At 47.6% G+C, this 19,051-nt stretch overlaps 1 protein-coding gene across 1 annotated transcript in view; it reads right to left on the bottom strand.

Annotated features, from left to right (window-relative positions):
- Nucleotides 1-1,818: 1,818 nt before the first annotated feature.
- The window catches only part of RFX8 (regulatory factor X8), a 49,789-nt gene continuing 32,556 nt past the window's right edge, over nucleotides 1,819-19,051 (bottom strand). Inside the window, exons 9-14 of the mRNA XM_033125374.1 lie at nucleotides 16,730-16,788; nucleotides 15,166-15,307; nucleotides 12,875-12,969; nucleotides 9,786-9,900; nucleotides 7,818-8,134; nucleotides 1,819-1,995 (exon numbers count right to left, since the gene is read on the bottom strand). Of these exons, the coding sequence (XP_032981265.1) occupies nucleotides 1,819-1,995; nucleotides 7,818-8,134; nucleotides 9,786-9,900; nucleotides 12,875-12,969; nucleotides 15,166-15,307; nucleotides 16,730-16,788 (905 nt within the window). The remainder of the gene's footprint in view (nucleotides 1,996-7,817; nucleotides 8,135-9,785; nucleotides 9,901-12,874; nucleotides 12,970-15,165; nucleotides 15,308-16,729; nucleotides 16,789-19,051) is intronic.

The raw sequence follows: 19,051 nt of genomic DNA, 5'->3' as shown, positions 1-19,051 counted from the left end.
CCATCTGCTGTGGCTGGGTGGCCATCAGCTGTTACCGGTTAGCCATTAGCCACTAATATAACTGCTGTGGCTGAGCTGGCAAGGGGGTTGGTTGGTTGGCAGAGAAGCGGACTGTGGATTGGGGCTAGCAAGTGTGGTTAGCAAGTGTGGATGGTGGATTGCGGATCGTATGGATCCTACTTCCTGTGTCTCGCCCAGGTGCCAGCGAGAATATAGTGGTATGACTGCCCTATCTCTGGCTCCGTGGGTGTTCCTTTTTGGCCTCACCATATGCTGCGTTCTTGTGTGGGGAGCGGGACCAGAGACCCCGCATGACAGCTCCTTGTCCCTTCTTCCACCAGGAACTTCCAATACAACCCCCATAATGCATGCAATGCCTTCTAGTTTTAAAAATACATGTTCACACATAACATGCCGAAAAGTAGTCAAGTCATAGTGTCAGCTTTGTGACACATTTTCACAAGGGAATACACTGTCTGGCCACCCCGCAGACCAAGAATTGGAACACTATGAGGGTCCCAGGAGCCTCTTCTACCTCTGTCTGTTACTCTATCCATCCTCTTTTCCTATCCTAACTTCTAACCCCATAGATAAACAATTACAGTTTCTTTCGTAAACCTGGTTGGCCTTTTCAAGGACAGAATGCCCTCTGCTAGCTAGCTCTCTGCTAATCAGTTTACCCCCAATATGCAAACAAAAGTCACTCTTCCCAGAATGATAAATCTTATCGTTGCCTTTGTTCCTGCAGTCAGTCCACCACCTGTTTCCTTACATGTGAGCAGATAAATATGCAATGTCACTGAGCAAAGGAATACCTCTTGTGTTGTGCTTTAATAAATAACTGCTCCCAGAGAGCCTAAGAAATGAGATAATGTATTAAATGTAGTGGTAAAGGGCTCTGAAATATGATTACTTTTTTAAACCATAAAGACCTATAATTCTTAATGAATCTACTGATATGTCATTCTTATGTTTCTTTAAAATTTCCAAGCATTTAGGGAAATTTAATTCATTTCTTATGTAAAATATGAGATCAATAAAATATCCTCCGTTATTTCTACTTGTACCAAAAATCATGTTAGCATGAATTGTTAAAATTCCTTTTAAATGTTATAACCAGTTACATATAAATGGATCTGGTTTAACAATGATCTTAGTTTCAACATTTTTTTAGGATTTTGCTGCAAAGAGATGAGTAAAAAGTGATTCAAAGCAGGTCATCCTCATTTGTTCAGACATTGTTGGATTCAAAATTGTACCTCCCTTTAAGGAAGCTGTAATGGCAAAGCAAAGAAAGTCGGGATGGTTTAGTGGGCCAGTGAGTAAGTCAAACAGTGCTATCATTTTTTTCTTTCTTTTCTTTTCTGTACTTCACTGCCTGGGGGCATTTTTCTACAAATTCTATTTTGATTGGGGCACTACTAAGGGAAGAAAAAAATATATTACCATTGGCCTTTTACTGCTTGCATCAGTTTGCATGCTTCAAACTTTATCTTTCTTTGGAGACGTATCCATTTCTTTATTCCCCCCAAAATTTCTCAAATTTCTCTTCTGTTAAGTCCCCAAATAGAAGTCCTTGGAAATCCCCAAAGAAAAGCAACAGAGGCAAAAATTATACTCCAAATCAGTTTATACATTCCATTAAAGCCAATTCTTTGAAATACACATAAACATAGAACAGACAATGCTACCTCTATTATGTACATAAAATCTTCTTTTAAAAAAAAATCTTCTTTCTTATCAATACAAAAGTTTTAGCATTTAATGTATTTTTAAGAATGAGAATCTATGCTTTCTCATGTCCTATTCAAATAAATCTTACTTATTAGCATTGCTTTCTCTGAAATAAATATTTCCAGACCTTTGGGGTACATCTGAGACATGAATCACAAATGTTTGTCCATCTTCTAGCGTGACAAGCGTTTCTTGTCCTACAGGAAGACTGAGTTTGACGGTGCTTTCTGTGGCCTTGTCTTCCAACAATACCTGGATGAGCTGCAACGGGGAAATATTGAAAAGCAAAAGATAAAAGGAAAAAGTTACACTCTGCAGGACCCACCGCTTGAATTCTTCCACCATGCCCTTGCCCCCACCTTGGGACGACAACGGGAAGCTCATGCATTTCTTCCCAATTTCTCAGAGGAATGCTCAGGGTCTGGTGAGGACTTCATGGAAAGGATCTCCGTTCGGGAGGGTGCAAGAGAAAGAGGCCATGGGGAGTGGGAGCAGGTGGGTTTTCTTTAGGAAAAGGAGTGGGAAGCCTATAGCTGTTTGTGAGGCACTGACTGCAAAACAACACTCTCCCATTAAAGACATGGGAGAGCCCGGCTCAGGTGGGAAAATCAAGAGGGAGCCCGTGCAATATCCATGGGTCTCTGTGGGCTGTAGTGCTGATCATTTTGGCTGCCTTCTAGATGGATACCAATCCTGCATTCTCGTCAGTTCTGAGCTGTTGCAATTGGCTCAAGTTCTCAAACAGACTCTCCCTCCATCATCCATCAAATACACCAGTAGATAAGGAGGGAAAATCTGTGAAAACAATCACTGATTAAATTGACACTTGGTTGGGTAGTAATAGATTTGAGGGACTCACAGAGGCTGGGGTTAGTTGAAGTGCCAGCTCTCAAATAAGTCATGTGACTTGTCCACGCAAGTGTTCTTATCAGAGAGACCCGGGTAACACACCATTACTCTTCCCTTCGCTACAGGGTACTTGGAAGATTGGAAAATCCTTGTACATGATTACTTTCAAAAACCAATAGACATATATTTTCTTGGTCTGATTCCATCAATAAACCCCCAATAAGCTAATTATTTGGACAAAGATGTGTACAAGATAACCTCAAAAACAAGGCTAATGGAACTACATTTCTCACCCTCTCTCTCTAAATTCCATAATAAACATGACACCCCCAAGGAAAAGATGTTTTTCTTCTCTCTCAAAAAACAATTGTCTTCACCTTTACACTCTAGTTGACGAGTCACTTATTGTTTTTTAAATAGTTTTGCTATGCTTTAATCCCTGAGTACATGACAGAATGTGAAAACTGTGTAGCATGTTTTTAAAAAGAGTGGTCTTTATTTAATATCAGTATAGTGTTTTGCTTTTGTTTTAAACATGCCTTGGCATCTTACTTTTTTTTGAACACTGCTAGACTGTAGAAGAGTGACAGATGGGTGTAGCAGTCAGAATGCTGCCTTCAGTTCTTACCGTAGGTGCCAGGCTGTGATAAATTGATCAGAGAATGAGGCTCACACAGATGTGCAGCTGCATGGGGGTGGGGGATTCATTCGAGGCAGACGAGTGCACATGCGGCACAGGGCGTGCTTTTCTGTTGATGATGAGTGCAATGCTGAATAATGAATGCAAGGAAAATTAGATGAGCGTAACTTTTTGGTGTTAGATTGTTTAAATCATTATAGTGAATTCAGCAGGCATTCGCCAACAGAAGGTTTAATTAATCTCTAATGCATATTACTTTGGATTATCTGACATTTGTCTGCTTGTACTGCTTTATTCTGTAGTTCAATTAAGTATTTAATATCTTCTCTCTTGTTTCCACCAACTAAATATACAGTCATACGTCGCTTAACTGCAGGGATACGTTCTGAGGAATGATGGTCCAGCCCACTGCACACCTAGGGTGTGTGGTCTAGCCGACTGCTCCTGGGCTACGAGCCTGTACAGCATGTTCCTGAACGAAACAACACAGGATTCAATCCAGCACAAGAGAAAGTGATGCAATCAAGAGATGGGTAAACTGGAGACGTATGAGGTTGCTGCTGGCGTAACACGGCATGCTGTTTTACAGAAAACTTTGTTGCAAGTAGAAAGAATATACTCTAAAATAACGATGAAAAGTATAGTATGGTAATACCTAACCTAGTAACAGAGTCATTTATTATCATCAAGCATTATGTGCTGTACATAATGTATATGCTAGACTTTCACACGACTGGCAGTAGGTTTGTTCACGCCAGCATCACTACAAACACGTGAGCAATGCTTTGTGCTATGATTTTACAAGGGCTACGGCATCATTAAGCAATAGGAATTTTTCAACTCCATTATAATCTGATGGGACCACCATCATAGATGCATGTGGTCCATCATTGACCAAAATGTCGTTGTTTGGTGCACGACTGTAGGTCAAACCCCATTACAATGAACTCCAGAGTTGCTAGGGCATTGGGTAGACAGTGTTATAGAAGGGTGCTCAGATTAGGATATTTTGTTGGAGACATAATAATGACGACTAGTGGTTTTGGGTATTTGCTAATGTTCTAAGAATTTTATTTCCTAAGAATAACGGTTAACTTGTTTAATAATGGCCCTATGGAATTAGATATTATTATTCCTGTTATGTAGATAAGGAGACTGAGGACTAGATAAATTAAGCAACTTGCCCAAGGTTCTCAGCTAATAAGTGTAAGATGTAGAATTTGAACCCAGAAAGTTATGTACCAAAACTGCCCACTTATTTCCCCAAACAATCAGACTTGATAATATTTTTCATTTACTCCCAACTCACTGCTTTTGGAATTAAAGCACATGGTAGTACCTTTGAGGAGAGAGAGGGGACTAGAAAGGAAAGTCTCACAAGGAGATCTATGGAAGTTTGAATCCCTGCTCTGCCAATTATCAGCAAGGTGACCTTGGGAATATTACTCAACCCCTCATGAGCCTCAGTTATGCTCTCTTAGAAATGGGGGCAATGCTAACACCATCTTGTTGGGTTGCTGAAATGATGCATGTAAATGCCCAGCACTGGAAGCTCATCAGTGTCTGTTAGCCACCCACTTCCAGTGGTGGCCCGACGAGGGAAAAGATTACTCCCAGTTACCTTGGTAACCAAGGGGCATGTCAAATTGTTTACCATCCTACTCTCACCCTAGCCAGTGAGCAGAGAGATCTGCACACTTGGAGCTGAATGTCCAGCACAAATGCTTATCTTGCTAGGGCTGCACAGAATGTTCCAGAGTGCATTCAGCCTGAGCTTCCCACTGGCTAGCCTTTGCAGGGCCCTGCTGCCGGGATGGGGTATATTCTCCAGAGGGTGGGGGGGGGGGAGGGAGAGACAGTCTCCTGGACATAGCCCGGGGCCACCAGGTCCTGTCTGCAGATCTAACTGAGCCTTCTCTCAGCCAACAGCCCAGAAGCACCAGCTAGAGTGTGGTGCCTTAACTGCCCCAAGCTGTTCCTCTTCTAAGGAGGCCCAGCCTCCACCAGCCTTTGGGCCCCTGATTTGGGGTCAGTATTTCACTATTTCAGGCCTCATCAGTCACGTCTGCTTCACATACACACTCACAGAGGAGGCGAGTTTCTTCTTTACAAACACACGTCTGAATCTACAAGGTCACTGAAGGCAGCTAGATATATGAAATCTACTATTGCAAGGTAAGACCAAACACAGACAGAGCTTTTGTAAACCTGGGAGATGCATTTCCATTGCTCCTGTCCAGGTTATTTTTGTCCAGCATAGTGTCTTTTTGGAGCAGGGCTCTGTGGGGACAGAGCCAGGAGTGCAGTTTCCAGGCTCTCGGCCTCACGTGGAAAGGTGCTGGCTCAGGTGGTAAATGGCCATCAACTGTGATTGGATGGCCATCAGGTGTGGCTAGTTGGCCGTCAGTTATAACCAGTTAGCTATTGGCCACTAATATAACTAACTGCCTTGGCTATGCTAGCAGCAAATGGGGGCTAGCAAGAAGATGGTGGCTTATTGTCATGCAGCAGCCTAACCGTCTGTCCCCTTGTGCCTACCCCTGAAGAAAGAAGAGTCTGTGAGACTGTTCCTTTCAGGGACTTTGCTTCACCTTTGTGCTTACACTTCATGTCTCTGTTTGGCCCAAAAGATGGCTGGTCAGTCAATGACAGGTAAGATTCCCCATGGAAGGAAAAACCCAAGCCAGGCACAGTTGCGTGGGGACCACCAGGAGAACTCACGGGGTCCATGGAGGTGGGCATAGCCCCCACCTTCCCCTGACTAAGGAGAACTTTTGCCTATGTGGCTATATTCCTTCCCACAACCTGCTTGGGAAGTGAGTCAAGGATGTGATAACATCAGTTCTCCTTCCATTCTTATCAATAAGTTTCAGCATAAAGGTTTGTCCCTGGGGAGGCACATATCACAACTGTTAAGACATCATGGGACTTTCGATTCTGGCTGTTTGCTGGCAAGGGTGATTGGTTTGAATCAGTTTTCTAGTATGATGTATGAGACGCATAGACTGTGGAGAAAACAATGCTACTTCCTTGTGTACATCAATAAAAGCCACAAGGGGGCCCGATCCAGTCCTCTGAGGCTGGGAGAGCCTGGGCCCCTGTTTCAAAACTTTCTTGATTTCTGTTTCTTTCTTAACCCTTCGCCACCCCTTCTCGTTCACTCACTGCCTGTGTTGCGCTGGATGCGACAGTGGCTGAGCTAGCAAGAGCGGATTGCAGTTAGCATGGCAGATTGTAGCTAGCAAGTGAGATTGGTTGGTAGAGAGAAATGGACAGCAGGTTGTAGATAGTGTCACTCCTGCTTCCTGTGTCTCCAACCCAGCCGCCAGTGAGAATACAGTGGTGTGACACCCCTATCTGTGGCTCTGTGGGTGTTCCTTTTTGGCCTCATCATATCCTGCGTTCTTAGGTGGGGAGCGGGACCAGAGACCCCGCCTGACACCCTGCATGACATGCTCAATAGCAGGTGGTCCAGGTTCTCTGCACCCTGGAGAACTTGGAATGAAGGTTTGTTCAGGAAGGAGAGGTCCCTGGAAGGTTCTGGTTGTTTTGAGGGTTGTAGGCCATGAATGGTTTCAGGCTGTGACTCAACTCATGGCCAGGACCATCAGTAACGCAGGTCGAGAGCCACGCCCTGCTTTTAATGGCCTCCTGCCAAGCACAACTCATCCCCTCAGAAGGGGAACTCAGGCCTGCAAAAGAAGGACCATGTAAAGTGGTAAACTTCCAGACACAGGTATAGAACTTTTAGAAATTAGTACCGAGACAAGGGTCAAGATTTTTTTTTTTTAAACCAGCCACTCCCCCAGCCTCAGCCGTGGTGTTTCTGTTGCTTCTGTCTGGCTCCTCTTCCTAGCCTCAAGGCCCCACCTCTGACCTCTCCAACTTGTGTCCTACTCCCTGGGGCACGGACCACCTTCCTCTGACTCGTGTTGTGGGAGAAGGATGGACTTGAGATCAGGCAGCCCACTATTTACTCTCTGTTCCACTGTTTACTTGCTGTGTGATTTTTGTGCAAGCCACGTAGCTTCCCTGAGTCTCAGTTTTCTCATGAAAGGCGTGAAAATGATCAGAATAGATACTGTGTAGGCTTGTATGGCTTCAGAAATAATGTGTATAAAGGGTATAGAATAGAATAGGTGTTGGATAAATAGAAATTCTTAATTTTATATCTTTCAAGATGTACCCCAATTCTATTTTTTCAAAATCCTTACTATTCAGACCATTCAATGTTTCCCTTCTTTGCATGCCAGAGGCATTTTCAGTGCATACCACTTAGTGTAATGGCTAGTGGTCATCTATTGCTTAGTTAGCCTAACCCAGGAAGGGTCTGGGAAGGCAAGACCAAGGCCATGCACATATTCTGTGTCTCTAATCCTGCCAAGCTCGTATCAATGCACCCCAAACCTAAGCTGACTGGTGATCAACAGATAAGCTATTATAATCACTCCTGGCAAAATGACCTAAAGCAAAGATGCCTCTAGAATCCTGTATTGTTGTTGGGAAAATGGAGTCTTTATGGGTTTCCTAATCACCCCGTAGTTCTTATTGCCCTTGAAAAAACTTGTGGAAGTTGGGGTCCCAGTTTCTATACCTTATTGCCTGTAGCCGTGTCCACTAGGAACCCCAGGACTCTGAGAACCACTCTGCTCACACCAACGGCACAGCGGCTCTGGCTCTCGTGTTTCAGCATCATCCGGGGTGGATCCACACTCGGGCTTCCATATTCCTGAGATGATGAAGACTTTGGACTGTGGAAAGGTGCCTGGTCTGGCTGGACAGGAGACTGGTCATCTGGTAGCATCTCCTTGAGATTTCCCATGTCGTCTTTCTCCTCTTCCTCGTCTATGCATGACTGCAGTATATGAATCACATATTCCAAAAGCAGCAAATGAAACAGATGCCAGGAGCCTACATTGAAATAAAATTAATGCATAATTAGATAGACAGATGGACGAATAAACAGATCACTGTGGAATTAACAACTGTTCTGGAGCTTTCAACTCCTGCGGATTAGAGCTTCACTTCTATAAATGACCCTGAAGGGTCTTGGGCAGGGTCCATCCCGCATGTGGCATTCCATATCCAGAGCACCCCAGTAAGGCAGCTTTTGGACAGAAAGCACAGAGAGCTAAATAGCCTGAGCCACAGAAGGGAACTTAAAACTCATCTGGTGTGGGATGGGTCATCAATTGCATCCACCTGACACTAGGAGTTTGCATTCCGGGGGAGGAATTATTACCAGTTTGCATTATTACCAGTTTGATACAAGGCACAGGGTTGTAAAATAACTCAAAGACCACAAAAGGTGGAGATAACTCAGAAGGGTGTGCTGAACCTTTTTGCCCACTTCAAAGCCTTTGACCCACTTCGGGTAATCTTTTTGTCCATTTCAAAGCCATTTACAATGTTCATTATTCTTTGATGGACCTGCAGTGAAAGATATTGGCTTGGTGGGATGGCATGACCTGGTCCAGACTGAGCCTGACCAACAGCTCTGGGCCTCTTCAGTCTTGGAAACCATGGTCCATGTGAAGAGGAAAAACTGTGTGAATACTTTGTGTGAATACTTTGACTTCATATGGAGGTCCAGAGAAAGTAGACAGGGAAAAGCAACAACACAGGGCTGAGCTCTTCTTATGACTACACATGAATCTGCTGTCACTTCGGTCTGGGGGAGCATTAGCATACAGTAGAGTCATTTTGGACTTCCCTAAAGGGGAGGGCCTCACTACCAACGATTGTCACCTATAGAGCAGCAACCTTCGAAAGAGCTCCAGGGTGTTTGCAAAACGGACCTAAAGTGAGGCTTGTCTTCTCTCCCTTGCTCTGCCTACCACTGTGAGGGCATCTGGCCGCCCTCTGGAGCAGGGCTCCTCACGCGATTGACATGTAAGTTCATAGGTGAGAAGACTTGGTCTTTCCACTGCGGGATGGAAAGGTGCCTGTGACTTTGTAGGGTCAATAAATGTCTGTTGAGATGAACGATCCTTTCCATGGGGCTGGCGACCTTCCCTTCCTACAACTCTGCTATGCTGCATCTGTGCCACAGAGGTGACAGGTGTGACCTTCCCTGACAGGGAAAGACCATGTCTTTGACCCAAAAGTTTGCAAAGTGTACTAGTTCACTCTTTCCACCATGTGCATACATTGGTGACGACAGCAATTGTTTTTCCTGCAAGTTCATTGGGGTGCTCCAAAGAACCTATTTTTTCTCCATCTCAGTGGTCTCCCATGGTGCTTTTCTCAAAACGCCCCAAAGCACACAATTCAAAAACAAAGGGAGGCTTCCTACATATCCAACCATGAGGAATGGGCAAGGGAAGCGTGGTCCAACTATCTGATGGACCCTTATGTTGCCATTAAAAAAAAGTGATTATGGTTTTATGTGGTTTTTGTGTCTATGCTGTATTTTACATAAAAAGGTTAAAAGAAGATGAGTGGAGTCTACATAGTAGCAACACGGAATGGGGCATTAACTCGTGGCAGATGAGTGGAAACTCCTTACGCTTTCATAGCATTTTAAACGGAGAACGCAAATGTTTGGTATTCTCTGACTTACCAAAACTGTCTCTGTGGCAGAGGGTCAGGGCTTTGCTCACGGCGGTGAGAAGGAAATTCCATCTTAGCTGAAAGCTGGCGGCCAATTTGGTGAACTCCTCTTTGCTTCTGCTTGGCTGTTACATTTTGTGGGGGAAACAATGCCGGGATTAATGACACAATGAAGAGAAACATGCTTTCAAAGGCACGTATTTGTCAGGCACAAACATTTTCCAGTGGGCCAAAGGAGAAGAAGAAATGATAAGGTGACAATGGAGGCAGTGGCCCCCTGGCCCATTTCTGGTCTTGCTTCATCTCCCGTGGAGACAATTTCAGGGCAGAACCCTTTGAAATTGGCAGGGAGGAGAAAGGAGATGGAGAACTGGCCTACTTTTTTTTTTTTTTTTCCAAATCACACACAATTTTGGAAAAGAGGTCACTTGTGAAGTGTGACAGAGAAGCCCTGCAGAGTCAGGCTCACTGAAGTCTACTTGGCAGTTGCTATCGAGAGGGTCAGTGGCCATTTTATCCTTGCCAAGTCTGATATTATGGAAATGTGGCACGGAATCGCTTAATAATGAACTAATGGTGCTGATTTTGGCAAGTACAAAGCTGGTCACTGTGCCACGTAAATGATCTGAGGACTGGAAGATCCCACCTGCCTGTCCAGTGGAGCCGAGGTCATCTGACAGCCTGAGTGGCACTAAAGTGAGACGCCTCGATATGTAGACAAAGAAACCCCCATGTAGATTGAGAGTGGCCTTGGGCCACCCTTTAGATGATTTAGGAACCAATGGAGTCATGTGAATTTCACATGCACATGTTGGGATGGATGGCCCTGAAGCTTCCCTAAGTCTCATCATACGCCTGTGGACCACCCGCTGGCTCAGCGCAAGTCTCTGAGGAAGAGATGTGGAGACTGGCTAGAAATGACGAAATGCCCTTTCTCATCTTGGCTTCTCTTCCCTTCTGCCTGCACCAAAAGCCCCCTCCCCACCACCCCCACCACCCCCACGATCGCCCTGGGCTTTGGGTGCACGGGAACTCGCCTCAGTAGCATTATCCTCCCCCCACAACTTCTGACCACCTGGGCTGGTGTTTCTGATCATCTGAAATGGGGCCCTTGGAAGGAACCCCCGTGTTCAACAACACAAGGATACTTTCTAAAAGCATCCCGACAAGTAGCTCTGGGTGATCGACGCTCTCTGCACAAACGTTCAGACATGAATGAGAAACATTATTGAGCCTTCCTCTGCTCCCCACCAGTGTGGCACTTCAGGGTCCTCTGTTTAGAACTTCTCTTGGGCACGAACTGCACGAGAACGGGGCGGGGGAGGGGGAGAGAACCGGGGAACGAAACACATGACACAGCCGAACGTGTCCTCTTCCAGCACGCTGCCAGATGCCAACAACTGAAGCCATTCGTCATCTCTGACAAACCCAAGGGTTTACATTTTAACAGTCTGAGTATTTTGTTGACAACGGCCTGTTTTTTTTTTTTTCCCCAATCAGCCAAGCCGTTTTATAAAAACAAGCCCTTCAAAGGCATGCGGTTACAAAATTTTCTACCCTTTTTCTACCATGCCTCATGTGTGAAGGCTGAAGATACGATGATAGAGACTTGGGAAACACATAGCGTTACACGTTACATGGTCTAAAATGGGGTACATGTCTGTCGGCTGCTGCGTGGCAGGGCTGGTGTTCAGGGTTTCGGGGGTCAGCTTGGTGAAGTTAGAGGCTGAGTGAGAGGACTGAAAGGTTCGGTCCATGATGACCTAGCCAACGAGCACGTGTCTTGGCAACAATGCAACTGCAGTCACATTCCCACTGTTACCGAGAAGCTTTGCTGAAGACCAGCGAGGAGGAAGAAACACCATACAGAATATGCAAGGATTATTTTCAAGAAGCAAAGAATGGAAACAGACACTTGCCAAGGGTTGGAACAGGCTATCCAGCTCCTTCCTGAGGAGTTTTCTGGTTCATCTCTATGAGGTCTGTGACCCCAATGCCCCCTGCAGTCTTTGTGGACCCAGTTATTATTTCTGCTCTTTCTCCTCCACTGTGAGGACAGGCATAGGGATAAAGCCAGAAAGAGTGGGAAAGGGAGAGAAAGAAATGTGACCGAGGCCTAACGCAGGAAGCACCCGAAGCCCCTTCCCACTGCCACGCCTCCAAGTCTCTGCTCTCTGCTCCAGACGTGTCTAGTCCTTCTTCCCTAAACAGGTCCTCCATTCTTCCGGCTGCTCACTGTGCCCACACCATTCTCTCTCACGAATATCATGTGCCTTCCTCAGCTGATTTTCATCCTCTCCATGCTTCACGTCCCATTTTAAATCCCACCCCTTATCAAGGCCTTTCCCAACGGCCTCAGCCTGCAGACGACAATGCCACAAAGGTGGGGGGCCCACACTGCCTGTGTTAGTGCACAGCTCCGGCACCTCTCACCCATGTGCTGGGCCCACGGGGCCAGGGTGCCATGGCTTCCTCCGATGGCATTCTCAGCCCTGGAAGTGTGACTGCTGACACAGGTGATGCTGACAGTCAAGCCAAAGGACCCTGTTCAAGTAACTCCCACGTGGCATGTTGACCAGAAGGACGAAATCCACCCACATCCAACACCTATGCAGTTTTGATTTTCTGAAATCAAGCCCGACACTTTGCTGGGACGTTTCTGCGAAACACCCAGGCAAGTACTGTTCTCCCCATCCAGACAAAACCGCTCCTTTTCCTATACACTCTCGCTTGGTGCACACACACGCTCACCACCTGCTCACCTGCACGTGTGCACTCACCTGCACGTACACTCACTCAACCTCACCTGCATAGACACGCTGCCCTGCACACACACTCTCCCCTGAGCACACACGCTCACCTGTACACGTGCACTCACCTGCACACACACACCTCCCGCATGTGCCAGCCTCTGATTCCTGCCTTGCTGCAGGAGTGAGACACCACTTCTCTGCCCTTTATCCCCACACCAGCCTTGACACATTTCTGGCCAGAGAAAACTCTTGTGCATTCCACCAGGTCTTGGACCCTCGGTGCCACCATGTAGCAAGAATGAACAACAACCACTTCTTCCCTTCAAAAAAAATTATGGTTTTGTACCTGGAAGACAAATGCTTGGAGATTCGAAGACAGACAATTCAGGAAAACACTGAGGTCTGTCGATGTCCCCAGCAAAGAAATTAAACTGCTTAAGCCTATAAAGAAAAAAAATAAAAAGATTGCTAGCAAGGCATCAGAATTTTCCCGTAGGTGTTTGTGTACTAGGTAACCTAGGGGACAGCACCTGAACAATAGTTCAAAAGCACTGCCTGTGGCCTCACACTCCTTTTGAACACAAAGGATGCATTCTAAGGCCGCATTTGTCACCTCTGCGGTCGTCTAGTTCAGAGTTATGTGGTGTTGCCTCCTAGGAACCACCTCTGCCACTTGTTGAAATGGAAAGAAATATTTCAAAATAATAACTACACCTTCTAATTACATAGAACCCGGCTTCAGATGAGCTCATTGCATGATACAGACATGACCTCACCCATCCTTGCCATTTTCATTAGAGTTGGTTTATTAACTGATGGTAAACATCAAAGCTGTTAAGGGATGTTCAGTGTCCTGCCTGGGGTTACAGACTCAGTACAGGCGGGAAGGGTGGAGCCCCAGAGTGTGTGACCTGGGGACTTGGGTCTACCGGGCAGAATGGAGAGCAAATGAACAGCCTTTGGCCTCCCCACCTTTTTGGGTGCCGCTGGGTACCAGGCAGAGTTTAGAAAACCCAGGAGGTTGCTGTGGCTTGACTGAGGCTTGGTCAGGATTCACCCGAAAGCTTTCACAGAAACACCCCGAACATTCGCCTGCCAGGTGTCAGCAGTGGCAGCCCGCAGGCGAAGCTCCCTTCTGGCTCTGTGCCCTCCTGGAAGGACACCCAAGGATGCCAGCAGGTACATAGGAGCCCTGGGTAGGCTGGCAGGCAGCCTGCCGGGCACCTCGGGGAGAGGCCTCATGCTTTCCTGGGGCTCCCTGGGCTCAGGCTGGGGGCAAGAGCAGGGTTTGGGCAACCACCTGGGATTTCTGGGGGAGCCAGTAGGCCAGGAGGGGGCCCTTTGGGCTCATTGCTGTCCACAGCTCTGAAGCTTGCTGGCTTAGGTGTTCACCTTGTAGTTGTTGGTTTGGTTAGAAGGGGAGTATCTAGGAGAGGAGATGCTGGGATAGCAATAGAAGCAGGGGAGATAATCAAGGGACAGTAGCGTGGGATGGGAAGGGTGGCAAGGAGGGGCAGAGGCTGCTTATCAACAAGAGGGGACCTATTTCAATATTTCAATAACTGCTACAACCCAGCCAAAATCAGCCTTACTTCAAGGTCAAAGGAAGAGGACAGGATAATCTGTGATACTTTTAGGTCTTGCTGAATCCATGTGTCCATCTAGTCATGAAATACTGAAATGCTACCCTATGCCAGCTCTGTGTTGGGTGAACCAAGATGAATAGGCCATAGCTGGCCCCTGATGGAGCTCACGGGTACTGGGGAGGCGGTTCATGCTCAGGTGTGTGCACCAGGACGGGGTTAGGCCCGCGAGGATGACGCTGCTAGGCCTTCCTGGGGCATCCTGGTGGGCGGGCACATCTGGAAAGGGCAGAAATGGAAGCGCCGTGCTCACAGCCCCCTCTCAGCAAGCCTCAGACCCAGAGACTGGGGAGGGGCGTAAGCGTTCTGCAGCTGCCCCCTGGAAACAGCTCCCACGTTCTCCCCCTGAGTGTGAGAGCTCCTTCTCTCCCTACTTTCGCCTCCTGGGAAGGTAACAAACTGTCAGCCAGCTTGTCAAGTTCTTTGTGGAAGAGGGATTTTTTTTTTCCTTGAAAACTAATCACAATGATCAGACAGCAAAGGCAAGCATACCCACATGCGTAACATCACTTGTTTGTAAAGTAGGGAAATACAGTAAAAGCACCAAGGTTAAACTTCACGTTGTGCAAAATAATACTTGCTGATGCTAGCAGTAGTGCCAGCAGAATCTGGCAGGGCAGAGAGCTAACTCAATCCAATTCAGGTGGGACAGAAGAATCTGTGCAGGTACAAGATGATGCAGAAGTGTTTTTTTCTCCCCAAAGGAGCACTCCAGGTTGCTTTCCAGAAAAATTATTGTCAAGCAGCAACCACACTCATCTGCTCATTTATTCACTCAACAAACACATATGTCGGCCCTGATTGCCTGGAGGACACTTGGGTAAGCCCTGGAAATGGTTCTCTGGGTTCATTCCTCGCCCCCTGCAGGAGCAGATAAATGATAACATCAAAGAGTAAATTTCTCTATTAAGAAATTCCTAAATTAGTGCCGGCTGTGTCAGCCCCCAATATATACCAGGCACTCCAATAAAGCAAGCTGCAGAAGGAAGATTACATTTTATCTCTGCGTCCTTCTCCAGGTCGTCTGCGCTGCTCAGGTTACCTGGCCGGGCTCTCTTAGAAATATCCATGATAGCACGCAGATCCGACTTCAGAATGTTGACTCTCCTGTTATTTTCCAACACCATTCTCATAGTCTGAAGACAATGGGGAAGCATAATATTTAATTCAATCTTGTCGTTTTACTTTTGCCTAATCCCACCCCCTCCAAATTACCAAGATTTTTTGTTGTTGGGAAGAAAGTAAAGTGGGTTGCGGTATTACCCATTAAAATGAAATCCTCAGTGACAACGAAAATGTTCGAATTTCACACATTCTAAAACTGCCTTTCTGAAAATCAACATTTAGAATGCTTCTGCTCACAAGCAGATGTGACCCCATGGCTGTTCCTCTCCCTGTTTCTTGTTCTCTGCGCCCCACTCAACAAGCCTGAATTACTCTAGAGAGGAAAACCGTGGGAGATTGCGGGTCTGTGAGGACATTGTGGTTTTGGAAAAGAAACAGTCTCGACTGATTTTGGAGGGTGGCTGCAGGAATTCAGAAGCTATATCTGTCCTCTCCTCTTGGGAAGCTTGGACAAGGTATTTAGTCCCAGCTGTCCAATGGGGACAATCCAGTCCTTCATATTTTCGGGGTTCATAGTACAAGCAAGTGCACACCAGCCTGAGGCATAGGCACTAGAGCCAACTCCATTTTGCAGAAGAGGAAACTGAGGGCACTTTCCCGGGTGACAGGAAGTGTAAAGATAAGATGCAGAGCAGGGGCTGGCCACGCAAGATGAGCTGAGATGGTGTTGCTGCTGCTCCTCACTGGTTGACCCAGTCAGGAATGCAAACATGCTGGACGGGCTGTGAGCACATGATGGGAAAACAAGCCCCAGGAACTCGGAGTCTAGGGAGAGTTTTGTGCTGGAAGGATGGAGACAGTTAAGAGGAAGGCCCACCTGAGCTCCCCCAAGCTGGGACTGATTTGGAACAGAGTGACAGGCCCCAGCTGTCCTGACCTGGTGCCCACAGGATTTCGGGACAGATTCCTGAGGGGCCCACGTACTGGCATTATATAACCTTTTCCTCAGCGCTTCCCTGTCTGCCTCTAACACTGAAGTGACATGATCAACCCAGGAGAGAAAAGGTCAGAGCTGAGGAAGCCGGCAGCCTGGACACGATCTACAGACCATGCACATGGGGAAGGTCTCTGTCTGTCTCTCCCAGGCTCTGCTACGGGGCTCTTTCACCTCTGACACTGGCTGCCCTGCTGGCCCATCTATAGAGTCTGCCTCTGGAACGTTAGACTGCTGACCTGCTCACCTTGCATTCTCTCCTGCATGGAGAGCTGGTGTCTGGGGCCTTTCCGAGGAGGGAAGGAGAGGGTGGGCTTATTGCTGGGAGTTTGGGGCCCCCCAGGCTTGCACAGCCAGTGGCCAGCAAGGACCGCCTATCTGCTCTCTGCCCTCCACGTGGGTGGAAATGGCCTCCTTGCTCTGAGGGGATACTTGGAGCTTTCAGCTTTCACTTCAGGAAACTGCTTTGTTCCCTCCTGTCTCGTGGCTGGAAACCTACCTTTGCCATATTGGAAAGGTATATCTTCCTTCTTAGTCTTTTGACAAACACGGTAACTTCTGTTGAGAACAATACACACAGCCATTATTGATACTATAGCGCTATATTCTCACATTCTCAAGTGGGGAAAACAAGGCACTGACAGGAGATGCCCGTGTGGGCCTCCGGAGGCACAGCTGCCCAGGCTGCTTCCACACAGCTTGGCCTCCACACAGCCGCGTCTTCCCACTGCCCGTGGACCCTTTCCCGAATGGCTAGGAGATTCCAGGAGAGGCAACTTGACTAAAATACCCCTACCCATGCCAGACAAATTATGTAATCCTGGCATCTGACATGTCTGCTCAGAGGAGTTTAGGATTTTTGCCCAGATGGAATGCCACCCGAGTCCCCTCCACTTTCTCATCTCTACTCATGCTGGGAATCTTGATGCAGTTTGACCCCCTTAGAAATTTTCAGTTGGCCAGGCTGGGCCCATGGGCCCGTGTGGTTGCCAGCCAAGTGCTCTCCTCAGAAAATGACCAAAGGAAAGGAAAGGATGAGAAGAGAAAACAAAAAAAGAAGGGCACTCTCCCCTTGAATGTGTTAATTTTTTCATGTGACAAATATTTCCGAGGGCAGGGTTTGCCCCATAAATGTTTGCTGAATTGTCGGGCAAATGAGGGCAACGTCTACCCTCAAGGGGCTCACCCTCTGAGGATGGGTCACCGGGTATGCAAACAACTTCCCAACAGCAAGGTAAGTGCCCCCTGGCAAGGTGAGAGCTCAGGGCAGGAGAGAGTAGGGGTGTAGGGCAGGGCGAGGCCTGTTTGGAAGCAGCTATTGGAGACAGCGTCACTTAAAAGGTGGCATTCCATCTGGCTTGAACGTATAAATTAGGAGTTAGCCAAGGGAATGGGGTGGGGAAGGCTGTCTAGGCGCACAGAGTAGCAGCAATAGGGGTCTCTGTGGGGCCAACCAGCCTTGTGCTGCTGGGGAGCATGAGGGCGGGTCCTTTGGGGAATGGGGCCAGAGGCCAAGCAGTGGGTGACGTTGCACAGTGAAGACGCGTGGAGCCTCCAGGCAGCAGGGGCATGGAAGGTGAGTTGATCAAATCACTGTTTTAGAATGATCTCCGGGTGTGGAGGAGAGTGTGCCGAGCTGGATCCAGGATCATCAACGAAGTAGGAAGCTTGCTGATGTGGCCTCGAGGAGGGACAGAGGGAAACCAAGGGCTTGAATGAGGGCAGGTGGTAAAGTGACCCCAGGAAAACTGAAGTGGGGCTTCTTCTCCCCTGTCACAGCAAGTCCCAGACCCCACTCTCTCTCTCTGCAGTGTCCCCTCCCTGCTGCCTTCTAGGCTGGCAACCACCAAGGCCCATGGGCCCAGCCTGGCCACGTGAAAATTTCCAAGTGGGTCAAACTGGATCAAGATTCCCAGTATGAGGCTGAACACAGCCAGGCGTGCAGGGATTGTGAGTGACATTAGTCGTGTTCCTATTCTGTAGGCAGTCTGAGAAACCAGCAGAAAATGTGCACAGAAAGCAAGACCTACAGAAGTACAGGGAGATAACTGGGAGGGCCTGGTCATGGCAGTGGCCCTGAGCTGGCCCAAGAAGACGAGGATCCTGCTGTGGACGGGGCATTGGAAAGAGTTCTAGGCAATAACGGAAACACACACACAAAGGCTATTTCCAGGGCCATAAAACATGGTACCCACACAGCAGGTATGTGCGGGGGTTTAACGGAAGCCACTGGAGGCCCTGAGCAGACAGGCAGCCCAGTGAAAGTCATATTTAGAGACTATAACCTGGCAGCCAGATAGAAAGAAAAAGCATTCTCGAAAGTCAGCAGAGAGACTGCGACCACAAAGGTGTGAATGACCTGGTGGCCCCAGAGGTGTGAGAAAGTTAAGGACATGGGAGGAATTTCTCAGGGGGAAGCAATATTCTTTGAAGCCTTTTGGGAGGCCCCAAAGAGCACAGAGAGGTGGAAGGATCTGGCACCGGAGCCCAGGTCAGTCCTGCTCGAGGGGCAAGGAGTGAGGACTGCGGACACCCCTCCGGTAGCTGGTTAAAGAAGAAAGGTGTGCAGGAGGCACCGGCCCTGTTCTCCCAGCCTTCACAACCCTCAGGCACCTTTTCTACTCCTCTAACCCCTTGGACCTGTCCACAGTCCACGTTATGATTCATAAAGGGGAATCAGTAAAAGGGTGTGATGGATCAGCACCAGAATCCATTATCGGCACTAAAGAAAACGCCACAAGTACTGAGCAGGACAGGCCTTGTGGACTGTGTTCATGCACAAGGGGGAGTACGCGTTATGCAGCTGAGAGGTGCAGCCAGC

Source organism: Rhinolophus ferrumequinum, chromosome 13 (genome assembly GCF_004115265.2).
Source record: "Rhinolophus ferrumequinum isolate MPI-CBG mRhiFer1 chromosome 13, mRhiFer1_v1.p, whole genome shotgun sequence".
Taxonomy (NCBI): domain Eukaryota; kingdom Metazoa; phylum Chordata; class Mammalia; order Chiroptera; family Rhinolophidae; genus Rhinolophus; species Rhinolophus ferrumequinum.
This window is presented reverse-complemented; position numbering and strand designations above follow the sequence as displayed.